The sequence below is a fragment of the Monodelphis domestica genome, chromosome 3, assembly GCF_027887165.1.
Source record: "Monodelphis domestica isolate mMonDom1 chromosome 3, mMonDom1.pri, whole genome shotgun sequence".
Classification (NCBI taxonomy): domain Eukaryota; kingdom Metazoa; phylum Chordata; class Mammalia; order Didelphimorphia; family Didelphidae; genus Monodelphis; species Monodelphis domestica.
In genome coordinates, this window is record NC_077229.1 from 530,863,229 (window position 1) to 530,876,251 (window position 13,023).

Below are 13,023 nucleotides of genomic sequence, written 5' to 3' on the forward strand. Positions count from 1 at the left end.
TGGTGAGTGATGACTGATTCCCTTTTCCTTTGGCTCTCAGGGGAGGCCCCCCTGGCCAAGGCCTTGAACTCCTGCCTGGCTCAGCATGAGTCAGAGCATTTTAAATTAACTCTTTTCCTCTCTCTCTCTTAATTTCTTTCCTCTATATTAGTTAAATCACCATAAATTTCCAGCTGACTTGGGTATTTTATATGGGATTTCCTTGGCGACCAAATTAATTGTTTAGGTCACAACCCTAAAATTATCCTTACACAACCTGTTATATAGCAAAGCTATAATAGGGCTATATTTGCATTTCAAATAATGTCTTCTCTTTTTGTTTCTTGTCATCACAGATTAGTCTTTCTACACGCAATTTTCTTCTGTGCAGGGCATACATTTTTCACAATTCTCCATTCCTTTTTTCAAACCCTTACCTTCTCTCTTAGAAGCAATACTGTTTGGGTTCTAAAGCAGAAAAGTTTTCAGACCTAGACAACTGGGGCTAAGTGACTTGCTCAGGGTCCGAGGTCACATTTGAGCCCCAATACTCCTGACACTACATGGGTTGGCTCTCTATCCACTGAGCAACCTAATTTCCTCTCAATTCTCCTTTCGACCATTCATCAACATGTTCCATTTCCTCCTCAAAATCCCCGTCTTCCTGTCAGACACCTTGATTTACTTACCAGATCCGGAGGCCAAGTTTCCTGTTTAAAGCCCGCCTTGTTGGTTTACCTGCTCATGTTCAGTCTTTGAGTTTTCTAACCTCCTTTGGTCATTTCAGTCTGTCTTGCCTTGTTTTCTGCTCGTTTACTTTCTGCTTTCCTCCCCTCCGATGTCCTCCCTGAAGGCTAGATCTCAAAGAATCTAACCCATCTCCGACCTTGGGTAATTCATGGCTTACCAGGCAAAGTCTCTGCCCCAAATAACTTTTGGAGGGGGAAGAAAACTTGCCCCAGCAGGCTTCATGGAATGCCACAAAGCTTTCCTCCCTTCCCTCTTCCCCTTCCCCCAGTATCCCGCCTGTCCTCTATTTCTCAGTTCTTTGGCCTGGAAATACAGAATGTTGTCCACCTGATGCTCCTGCAGCTTGGCCCGAGAAAGAAGCCTCTTGTCTTTGGATACCACATAGTAAATCCACACGCTAACCCCAATGGAATAGGCCGGGGCTTCTGAAACGTTATCTGCAGGGAGACGTCTCTCTCAGCTCCTTCCAAGGCCTTCCTCAGGGGTCAGAATGCAACCTCTACATGTTTTCATGGGTAATCCCACATGAAGACACAATCGAGATTTCCCAATAACCCAAATCTACCACTTCCTTCCATTTTAGACGTTCCTGATTGGCGCTATGAAAAGGCCTCCTTGTCCAGGGTGCATCATGTCATCCCTCCTAAATCATGCAGTGACTGCTTGGAGCTGGGGACTCCCTCTAGCCAAGGAAGAGCCACCTGTTTCTTTACTTCCTCAGTGCCTGCAAGAGCTGGGCTTTTAGCTGGGTGATTATTTCCACCTAGTCAGACTTGAACTCCCTCAATAACGTGGTGAGCCTTTAGATATCCAGCTACGTTCACCATTCAAGACCTTCTGAATTTGGATGGCTTTGTTGTACCATCGCTGAGCCCATGTTCATCGACATGCGCTCATTTTTCTGAGCTACAATCACATTTTAGCCCACAAGCTCTTAACAAAACAATCTTTCTTTGTCCGAGTTTACAGTATGTTTCAGAGCAGTCGCCAAAACAGCATTTTATTGGGTTAAATCAAAATGTTAAAAGCTGTAACAATGGAAAGCGCAGGTTTAGTAACACACTAAGTAATGACAGTAACAAATACCGGAGGAGCACATTAGCTGCGCCAGTTTTGAACCCACCTCCTCTTCCGTACCACACTTCCTGGAGCAAAAGGGCCAGAAGTTACTGACAATCACACACAACCCAGGATTACAATGTCGAGGGGGTTTTTTGGGCCACGAGGGGCAATTCTTTTGTGCGTAGCTCCTGTCTGCTGGGCTCACCTGATGCGGTGATGAATCATTTTAAGAACAAAAGTATCATAAGCATTCCTCGAGGCGTCCTGAGAAAGTACAATGGACCAGGACTAAAAGGGTCCTATACAACAGTCTCTCCATGCAGAGCAACGTTTTCATCGTTTCACCATCCTTGCTGGCCTATCCAGGCTTGTAAAAAAGGCTTTTGTTCTTCACAAAGCTCGGATGACCTGACAGTGAGAGTGCAAGATGTGAGCACGGACCAATCACGCAATCCTCCATGACAGGCTCGGCACACATCAGCCTACCTTGGTGCGTCGCCCAGGCTACGCTGGTTTTCTATTTCCCCTAAAAGGCCGGCAACTCTTCCAAAACTTGACTGATCGAGTTGACAATCTACACCCTGAAAGCTGCTTCCTGTGTCTGGGCAGGCTTTGAACAAGAGCCGTTTTCACGCCTTCAAATACTATTTTATTGCGTGTCGACTTCAATCAGGCAGTGGACGGAATTTGGCTATGGAGTCAAATCATAGTTTGCTGACTCCTCGCTCAAGATGAAGGCCTTTATAAAGGGACGGATGCTGGAGAGTCCATGACAAGCATGGAGGTGGGTCTCCGATACCATCCTGGACTGTGCATGAGGCCACGTGGCCCCCTAACAAAGGACGGGACAGTCACTATGCCAAATGGAGTGTCCTCTTAATTCACACACAAGACTGTGGGTCAGGGTAAGAGAATCCCCAGCTTCATCAGCGTGCCTCTGCCCTGATGCCACCTTCGGGGGAACTCCAATATCGAGTGACGGGGAGTAAAAACGTTTGTGCCCGACGCCTATTTGCTCGCTTGAGTGGGTGGCCATTCCAATTTGAAACAGGAGGAGCTCCTTCTGCACGTGCGTCTTGCAAAGATCTCTGGGTCCAACTGATGATCTCATGCATCATTTTAAGAACCGAAACTGAAGAAAAGTCCATTTGTTCTAGAGGCACACGGTGACTCCAAAATGACTTACCCGATAAGGACAGACTGCCATTGGGCACACTCCTGATTGGATGTCTTGTTAAAAATGCCTCCCATGGTACAGATGATGGAGCCTTGAAGTCTGCTGCCTCCAAGTTCCATACACCGTGGGGAGATCACACAGGTGAACTGGTGGGCCTTCTTTGCCCTAAAATAGTCTGGACGATTCCTTCCCACATTTTTGTCTTTCAGTCATTTCAGTCGTGTCTGACTCTTCATGACCCAATTTGAGGTTTTCTTGACAAAAATGTTGGAGTAGTTTGCCATTTCCTTCTGTTCATTTTGTGACTTGCCCAGGGTCACACAGTTAATAAATGTTTGAAGCCAAATTTGAATTCATGAAGATGGGCCTTCCTGACCCCTGGCTTGGCATGTATTCAGTGTCCCTTCCCATACAGGCCATTGTCTCCCAGTCCCTTGACTTATTCTTTCCTGCCTTTTGGGAAAAGAGGCAAAACCATTCTATCTAGTGCTGGAAAATAGTAGCAGATAACCAAAAAGGACAGTCTCTGCCTTCAAAGACTTGACATTCTAATGGGTCAGGTAGTACCTTAAAGGAAGCTGAAAATGGGGATCATTATTCCCTGGTCAAGATGGAGATGTACAGATGAATGTGGCAGCCTACTGAAAAATGAAAGAATTGGCTGGCTTGGTTGATCTCCTTAAATTGAGTTTCTGAAAGGAATTCTTCATCTTCCAATCATCTCCATGGCACAGGATATTTCCAAGGTGTGAGTTTGTGAGTTTCAGGGCTGCTGTTGTGAATTTTAGATTGACTCCACCCTGCTTAGTCTTTAGAATTCTAGCAACCAGCAATGTCTACACCCCCACTTAAGGATTGAGTGTGGAGGAGGAAGGTCTATGACCCACATGTGCTAGCAAGTGACAAATCAGAAACAACTGGCTGACCCCTTGGGCCACTCAAAGCCAAGTTTAAGCCACCATTGGTGCATGTGAGACACAGGAAGTGACGTAAATAATTGCCTTTATATTTCGTGTCATTTCCTGTGAGAGGGACTTGGCGGTGGAACGTGACAGTGGAGGAACTCGAGTGTGAGACCTCAGGCTGCTTCCCTTAGACTGCCACATGTTGAGTGTAAGGTTGACTCCCCTTTCCTTGGCTTTTCTGGAGGCACCAGCCTCTGGAAAGGCCCATCTCTTGGGACTCTCTTTCCCTTGGCTTTCTGGAGGTGCCAGCCTCCGAGGAGGCCCCTCATCTTGGAGGAGGACTCATGGCTGGAAGCTGTGCTAGATTTAATCCTCTGCCCTCCCCTTGGCTGGGGCATCTGAACTCCTGCCTGGTATCTCTCTTTTTCCTCTCTTTCTTTCTTCCTTAATATCTTCACTCTGTTGTAAATAAACCACCATAAAATTCCATTCTGACTTGAATATTTCATTGGGATTTAGAATTTAAATCCTGGCAACCAACTAAAAATATATTTGGTCCGACCATAAGTTTGCCCCTTACAGTGTAATCTTTTAGGATAAAGACAGAAAGATCAAGAAGAGTTAGTCTCCGAGTGCAAGGAGTGTTCTTTCTTTTCACCTTTATGTTTTCTCTAATATTTACGAGTGGTTGTAATTATTTAACATTTCTAGAAAGGATAGTTATCAATTAAAGCTTTGTAATGTCAGAAAGTCGATGATTTAATAAAGGAGATTCTCCTAAAGGAATGTAAGCAGCTTTCAAAGAGATACGAGAAAATTCCTCAGAATAGGAGTTGTCAGAAAAGAAGAGAGGAGAAGACAATGTGTGGTCACAGCAAACTCCAATCATAGGTAAAAATTAATAGGCTACAGTCAATTTGATGGTAAGATTTTTTCCATATTTTCCTTCGGGTTTCTAAAAGATGATGGCCTATCGATAATAACCCAAACACATCTGAAAATGATTCAAAAATTAGTGAAGTATTTAAAATCTATCCTAGAGTAAGTAATAATTTTCAAAACACATCAAATGTAAGTATGATATTGCTTAAATCAGGCTAAGACAATCTATAAATCCTAACATTCAGCCTTCCAGTTTGGATTTTAGATAATGAACGTCTTTATAAGCCTTTATCAGCAGATCTCAAAGAGCTTCACAAACCATGAAAAATGTCACAGAAGCAGAACCCAGTGCTCTTATTTCATAATAACAAAATGTGTAAGCAGCACGATAGTGACCAAGTTAGTCTACTTAAAGCTAATTGTGATCCAGCTTTAAAGCAGGCAGGATCTCATCATAACAATTTTTTCTGGTGACTGTGATAAAAAGAAGTTGCCTGGAGAACCGGACACAGAAGCAACAACAATAAACCAAAAAGTCTTTTTCTGAAGTTTAGGAAAATTACATTAGGAAAATGTTTAATTTCATTTTTTAAAAGGTTCATCCCCACTAGAGTATTATAATTGAAGCAGCAACCACCACGGAAACATCTCATGAAAAACCCAAGGCCTTTTTCCATCTAATTTGACATAAACAATATTATCATCCACATATCAAGATAGCGAGTTATCAGAGTGACCAATGGCTATACTTTTACTCATTCCCACCATGAGGGAGGCAATGATCAGCACGTTTACACATTATTTGCATTTACTGCAAACAATGATAGAACTGTTTGTGTTTTGTCAAAGGGGAAACAATTACAATGGAGCTTAGATATCATAAAGCGGCAGGGAAAACAATCTTGTGTTTCCTTAGGATGGAAAATCTATAGGAACTCGCTGTACCCAAAAATGCATATAAAATACCCTAAAACATATAAAGGCCATAATTTAAATTCCTGAACAATCAAAACGAACCTTTTACCCCAAAGAGGTCAGAAGACAACGCATGATCCATGTAAAGCTACCTTACAGAAGCGGGTCTGAAATGATTCTCCCCTTCGAAAGCAAGCATAAACAACGCGGACGGGGCAGGAAGAGGCTCCCTCCTGGAGACGCTCAAACACCAGTGCAGTTTAGTGTGTGACACACAGGTTTGGAGCCCATCATGACAAGTGGAGCTGAAACACATATTCACGGCGAGTTTGGTGCACGCCAGACGGCTTCCACGTCTCACAGTCGGGCTTGTACGGCATCTGAGGGACTCGGGGGGGCCTCCAGAACTTTCCCTTCCGTTTCCAATGGAAAAGAACGCTGGGAAGCCTGGTCTGAGGGACACCCTCACTTCGAGGGCATAACCGGGACGTTCACACGCTGCTCGTCTCGAGTTGTTCTCGGGCCGCTCCGCTCCTGCTGCTCACTGCATGCACACGTGGGGGTGGAGTCAGTCCTCCTGCCTCAGGCTCTGGACCTCTGGAAAGAGCGGCGAGTCTATTTCTCAAAGGATCCCCCAGCAGGCTGACGTGCCGGAAGTAGCCCACGCTGTGGACGGACAGAGAGGCTGTGTGCGCGGGTGGGCTCTAGTGCAGGACGGCCTGGGCAGCTTCCTTGATCGTAGAGGCAGCCTGGGCGAGTTCTTCGTCCGTCTGTTCCACCGTCACCACGATTCTGATGCTGGCAAAAAAGAGTTCAGAGGGTCATTCTGTCCTTCCCCCATGCAGCCCTACCCCATGCGCGCCAGGAAGCAGCGGACGCTCACACAGCCCCCCGCTTCTGCTTCACACAAGCAGCTCCTCTCACACAGCCCCCCGCTTCTGCCTGACACAAGCAGCTCCTCTCGGACAGCCCCCCCACTTCTGCCTGACACAAGCAGCTCCTCTCAGACAGCCCCCCACTTCTGCCTCACACAAGCAGCTCCTCTCGGACAGCCCCCTGCTTCTGCCTCACACAAGCAGCTGTAAACCTCAAAATTCCTTAGACTTATAAATGTTGGAAAATTTCACCATTGGGAAATTTCATACTTGGAAAATTTCTTACTGATAGTCTATTGGATTGTGAACCCCATTGGCATGGGAGGTTCCTCCTCCTCCCTTCTTAAGATTACTTTAGGACAGAAACCTTTTGCTGAACAATGGAAAGGACTTTGACCTATGCTTAAGCATAGAACAGGAATTTCTTTGAGTCATGATTGATTTTAGAATTGATACAATGGAGATACTTGGAATCAATCTCCACCCTACTCAGTCCTAACAGGATTGAGGAAGGGCTGCAGCATAGATCAAAATTTAATTATTCCAATCTCCACCCTACTCAAGGTAATAGGATTTAGGAAGGGCTGCAGCATAGATCAAAATTTAATTATTCCAATCTCCACCCTACTCAGTCCTAACAGGATTGAGGAAGGGCTGCAGCAAAAGATTAAGATTTAATTATTTGAGAATATGACCTTCAACAGACATGTGCAAAGCCAGAGACCTCTGGGCGGTCCTGGGTTAAGCTAGAGCCTCCATTGGCACAGGGAAGACATGGACAGTGATTGGTAGATGTGAGAACTGAGGGGAGGCAACTTGGATGGTTTCTTTAAAGAGAGAGGGGGGTGGTTGAGGAGTTTGTCTGAGTGGTTGGAGTGTGCTCTGAGAAGCTTGCTCTGAAGGAAGCTGGAGGTGGGGGCCTCTGAGACTGTTTCTCCATTTTGGTCACGTGAGTAATAGGGACTGATCTCTTTTCTTTGCCCCAGCTATCTAAGGGCTTGGGCCTTTTGGCCCAGCCTAAACAGAAGGGGTATTTAAGCCCTATTCCCTTCTCTCCCTTTTCTCTCTCCCTCTCTCTCTCTATCTCTAATACCTTTCTTCCTCCTGTTTGTAATTAAAACTCCATAAAAGGTTGACTGCTGACTTGAGTTTTCATTTAGGAATTACATAGCTGAATTGCTTGGCGACCTTAAATTAATATATATCAGTCTTTTAAAGTGATTTCCTTGTCACACAGCTCCTCCCCGCTTCTGCCTGACACAAGCAGCTCCTCTCAGACAGCCCCCCGCTTCTGCCTGACACAAGCAGCTCCTCTCGGACAGCCCCCCACTTCTGCCTGACACAAGCAGCTCCTCTCGGACAGCCCCCCGCTTCTGCCTGACACAAGCAGCTCCTCTCGGACAGCCCCCCGCTTCTGCCTGACACAAGCAGCTCCTCTCGGACAGCCCCCCGCTTCTGCCTCATACAAGCAGCTCCTCTCGGACAGACCCCCGCTTCTGCCTGACGCAAGCAGCTCCTCTCGGACAGCCCCCCGCTTCTGCCTCACACAAGCAGCTCCTCCCCGCTTCTGCCTGACACAAGCAGCTCCTCTTGGACAGCCCCCCGTTTCTGCCTCACACAAGCAGCTCCTCCCCGCTTCTGCCTGACACAAGCAGCTCCTCTTGGACAGCCCCCCACTTCTGCCTGACACAAGCAGCTCTTCTCGGACAGCCCCCTGCTTCTGCCTGACACAAGCAGCTCCTCTCACACAGCCCCCCGCTTCTGCCTGACACAAGCAGCTCCTCTCACACAGCCCCCCACTTCTGCCTGACACAAGCAGCTCCTCTCGGACAGCCCCCCGCTTCTGCCTGACACAAGCAGCTCCTCCCCGCTTCTGCCTGACACAAGCAGCTCCTCTCACACAGCCCCCCACTTCTGCCTGACACAAGCAGCTCCTCTCAGACAGCCCCCCGTTTCTGCCTCACACAAGCAGCTCCTCCCTGCTTCTGCCTGACACAAGCAGCTCCTCTCAGACAGCCCCCCGTTTCTGCCTCACACAAGCAGCTCCTCCCTGCTTCTGCCTGACACAAGCAGCTCCTCTCAGACAGCCCCCCACTTCTGCCTGACACAAGCAGCTCCTCTCACACAGCCCCCCACTTCTGCCTGACACAAGCAGCTCCTCTCGGACAGCCCCCCGCTTCTGCCTCACACAAGCCGCTCCTCTCAGACAGGTGGAACTTCACCGTCTGCCCCAGTGCCGGAGCTCGATTTCCGGCATGAAACGCCTGCTCAATGGCAGACTGAAAAAAGTCTTCGGAGCATCAAAGTATTCCGAGCAAATTCCCGCCCGGCTCCTCTTAAGTGGCGAATGTGCTCCAGGAGGAGCCCTAACTACGGGCTGCGTCCTCGTGGCTCTGTGACCGCGAGCGCGCTCAGCCGAGGGAGCAGCGCCTAGCCAGGAGCCGAGGCTGCTCTCTCACTAAGGGGCCGGAAACGCCCCAGGACGCCGCGAGAGCGGGACACGGGGCGGGGGGGGGGGGGGCTCACCAACCTAGGAGGAGGGAGGCTTTTCTCTTCTCGCTCCAAGTAGCGCGCCTGGGTGAGTGCGATGTTCCTGTTCATGCACTGAGGAAAGAAAGCACAGATGAGAACCGGAACGTCGCGGCCCGCGACGACGCGCCACACACGGGCAGCAGTTAGAACGGAGCCTTCCAGTGACACGCGTTGGGGAGACAGACAACAATGGAAGAACAGGCTCGTGGGAACACCAGGGGGGCAAAGTCTAGCGTTGGGGAAGCAAAGGCAAGACCAGCCTCGAGGGATCGATGGCTTTGCTAGATGGCTAAGTAAGACGAGACGCCCTCGTTTTAGGGGAAAGAACGGCCCCACCGACGCTGTCCCGTCTGGCTCGACATGAACAGGAAGCAGGTCCTCGGCCCTCCCAGCAGCTCCAGGCCCCTCTCTAGGGCGCTCATTCGCCAGATTCTGCAATCCAGCGACCGCCTCCTGCTGGCTCGTTCTTCACCTGGAGGGAGAAGACGCTCCACCTCCCGACGGCTCACGTTCCTGCTTCCTACAAGGCTCGCCTCGAGCTCAGATCGCTTGTCGACTCGTGGCCGCCCCCTCCTCCCACCAGCGATCCAGGCCATTCGCTGGACGGCCAGCCTTTGGCAGTCGCGGATGCTCAGGAACGACTGGCCGCCGATTTGAGCTGGCCGTCCCTTTGGAGGGAAGAGTACCACGGCAGAAGTCGGCGACGCCCCTGCACGTTTTCCGTATTTACCACGGAAGGCCGGGAAGCACCGGCCCCAACGGGCAGGCGGGCGAGCGGTGAGGCTCAGATTCCCCCTGCACGAGTGCCTCGGGGCTAGCTGCACTGCACCTCCTCTACCACAAGCCGCCAAAGGAAAGGAAGCCGAAGGGGCTCTGGAGAGACCGCCGCCGCCACGGCCCTCGGCCCGAGCTCCCTGCTGCTGGCATCCTCCATCTCCTGCACTTGGGGAGCTCCTCCACGGCCACCAGCCCTTTCCCGCCTGGGACCGTGTCGGGCTCCCCGGCTTCCTCCTATTTGGCGGGTCCAGCTTCCCTCTTCCGGCCCCTGCCCTGCGTCACCCAGTCCGTCCCTTCCCCACGAAGCTGTGCAAAACGGCAGGGAATGGCACCTGCTTTCTGGAGAGGTGTGCAGCCGCCCCAGGCCCGAGGGCCCCCGGGACAAGGAAGCCAAAGAGCAGAAGGCCCCAAGACCGTAGCGCAGCGGCCCCCGCCAGCCCGGGGCTTCTTCAGCCCGTATTTCGCGCACTTCCTCGTTGCTGTGGGGAGCGCTTAGAACAGCATCCCAAAGCAGCGCAGAGATGTCGCGGCAACAACAAAAGCCGTCAGGGAGCAGCACTGCCGCGCAGGGGCCGCTCGTGGGGACCTGAGCCGGACGAAGGCCGCACCTGAGGGTGCTCTTGGGGCCGCCAAAGGGGAACCCCAACTGCGACTGGGGAAAGGCCACATTTCTCCCATGACGGGGCCGACGGCGCTCGCCTCTGCGACCACAGCAGGGGGCCTGAAAAGGAAGCCTGTACAGAGGAGAACCCAAATGGAGGAGGGCCCGGAGCTCCCGTGAGCGGGTGTCTGGGGGGCCTGACAGCGGCTCCATATCACGTTACGAGCGAAGAGACAGAGCCAGGTGGAAAACCGAGCGCAAGCCCACGTCCCAGCAAGGCCCTGCGGTGGGAGGAGAGGCCGCCCCCGAGAGCAGGGTTCAGGCCACGTTCCTGCGCAAGGCGGGCACGACCGGACGGCCAGGAAGGCCGCTCCCGAGCGCCGACGTCCCGGGAAGGGGATTTGTTTCCGGGGTCCCCGCCGGTACAAGGAGTTCCCGCGGACGAGTCTAAAGGACGGAGGGTTCCGTTGAGCTGCGCCCTGCCTCGACTGGCACGAGGGAACAGCGGCCACGCTCGTTAGAACTCGCAAGCTACCAGCGCATGAGCCGCCATGGGGGCTGAACGCGACGCGCGGAGCGCTGTTTGGAAATCCCAGGGAGGCGTCGAGCGTCACGCACAGAGCGCGCTGCCAGCGGGACGGCTGGATAAAGGTCGGCACGGCTCCGAAGGCCGGCCTCAAAAGGAGCCCCAGAAGACCCAAGACGTGCTCCCGAAGCCCAGAAGGGCCTCCGGGAGGCTGTGAAGGGGACGCGAGGTCACGGAGGAGCGCCATGGGGCCCACAGCGAAGGCCGAGCGGAGCCCGTGGAAGCGCCCCGAGGCAGGAACTTACTTGATCGACTATCCTCTGGAGCAGCTGGATGTCCTTCTCTCGCGATCCTGAGCTCTCCTCGAGCTGTAGGTGAAAGGCCGGGGAAAACGCCTCGCCCACCACTCGCAATCCCTGCGTGCTGGGAAAGAGAACGGCACAGAGAGCAGTGAGCGGGCGACGGGCGAGGCCTCCTAAAGGGAGCGAAGCCTGCCAGCTGCGCGTGCGAGGCGGACCCTGGGAGGCCGCGCCCCGCGTGACCTCGCGCCTAACGCCACCACGTAGGCGGCTCTCCAAAGAGCCTTTCACGAGGGTCCCTTTTCAGCCTCCACTAAAAATACATTCAATTGTGCGTCTCTGGAAGCCCCGACTTATGCATCTGCGAAATGGAAATGACCCCGACACCATCTCTCTTCGGGGGGACTGAGAAGAACAAGCTACACAACGTATAGCAATGTGCTGTCCTATAAGCGGCGTTCCATGAGGCGTCAGGAAGAGGGCGCTGCTCCTTGAGGGCAGGGAGCCCAAAGAGAAAAACAGGGTAAAAGAGAATACTCAAAGCCATCAGAAACTGCCTCCACATCCGGGGCAACGATAATCAGAAGTATTTACAAAGGCTTCTCAAGTGCTCTACAAGTATTTCATGGGACCTTGGTAGTATTATCATCCCAGTTTTACAAGGCAAGAGACAGATGGGGCAGAGTCGAGATGGCAGGAGAGGGGCGGGGACCCATCTGATTTCTAGCAAATTATCCTTTAAAAAGCAGTGATAAAAAGTGTCACAACCAATTTTGGAGCAGCAAAACCCTCAAAAAGACAAAGGGAAGTAATTTTTCAGGTCCAAACCATGTAAAAGGCCAGCACTAGGGTCTAGTGCACGGAAGGCGTCTGGAACTCGCAGCCAAAGATGGTTAGGGGGCTCAGACACCCTCTCAGGAGATTACGGGGGCCCTTTGCTAGCTCCGGGTCCAAGACTCGTTGCATTGTCCATACACAGAACTAGATCACAGTCCTAGGACACAGTCCGGTGAAGAAGAGCACCAGCATATACGAACATTGCAGCCTCAGGGGACCCTGGTCATAGTTCCAAGGGGGGAAAGAGTGCTTGTGGTTATGCACAGCCCTGGAGAGTATTAAAAACGCATCTCCTGACACTGTAACATCTTGTAAGAACTGAAAGCAGATCGATATATTCTCTGAAAGCAGCTGCACAAAACCTGAAGTTTGAAACAGTGCTCCCTTTACCACTTATGGAAGCAAATTTTAAGTTATTTTTTAAACTAAGAGAAAAGAAAAAGGCAAGAAAATGAGTAAACAAATGAAAAAAAGGGATCTTGACAAAGAAAGTTATTTTGGTGACAGGATAGGTTCAAACTCAAAAGAAAAAGATAATGCTGCATACAAAGCCTCCAAAAAAAAATTTGTTCTCAAGCACAAAAAATAATTAATGGAGGACTCAAAAAAGGATCTTAAAAATCAAATAAGAGAGGCAGAGAGAAAGAAATATTAGAAAAATAAATGAGAGTGATATAAGGAAATCATGAAAAAATAAGTCAACAGCTTGGTAAAGGAGGCACAAAAAATACGGAAGAAATCATCTCAAAAAAACAGAATAGGCCCATTATAGTAAAAGAGACACAGAAATCCAAAAAAACCAGAAGAACTTCTTTAAAAAGCAGAATTGGCAAAATGGAGAAAAAATATTTAAAAATGCACTGAAGAAAAACGCTTCTTGAAAGAATTGACCCTTTTGGAAAAGAG

General features: G+C 50.4%; 1 protein-coding gene and 1 long non-coding RNA gene across 4 annotated transcripts in view; one reads left to right on the plus strand and one right to left on the minus strand.

Moving 5' to 3' along the window:
- The window catches only part of LOC130458556 (uncharacterized), a 32,657-nt gene extending 28,295 nt beyond the window's left edge, over positions 1-4,362 (plus strand). The window contains exon 2 of the long non-coding RNA XR_008917969.1: positions 1,313-4,362. This is a non-coding gene — a long non-coding RNA (uncharacterized LOC130458556). The remainder of the gene's footprint in view (positions 1-1,312) is intronic.
- Positions 1,692-13,023, minus strand: part of SPTLC1 (serine palmitoyltransferase long chain base subunit 1) — a 71,785-nt gene continuing 60,453 nt past the window's right edge. For all 3 annotated transcript variants that reach the window (XM_056825015.1, XM_056825017.1, XM_056825016.1), the window contains exons 13-15: positions 11,287-11,404; positions 9,076-9,149; positions 1,692-6,468 (exon numbers count right to left, since the gene is read on the minus strand). In XM_056825015.1, the coding sequence (XP_056680993.1) occupies positions 6,375-6,468; positions 9,076-9,149; positions 11,287-11,404 (286 nt within the window). In that variant the 3' untranslated portion in view covers positions 1,692-6,374. The remainder of the gene's footprint in view (positions 6,469-9,075; positions 9,150-11,286; positions 11,405-13,023) is intronic.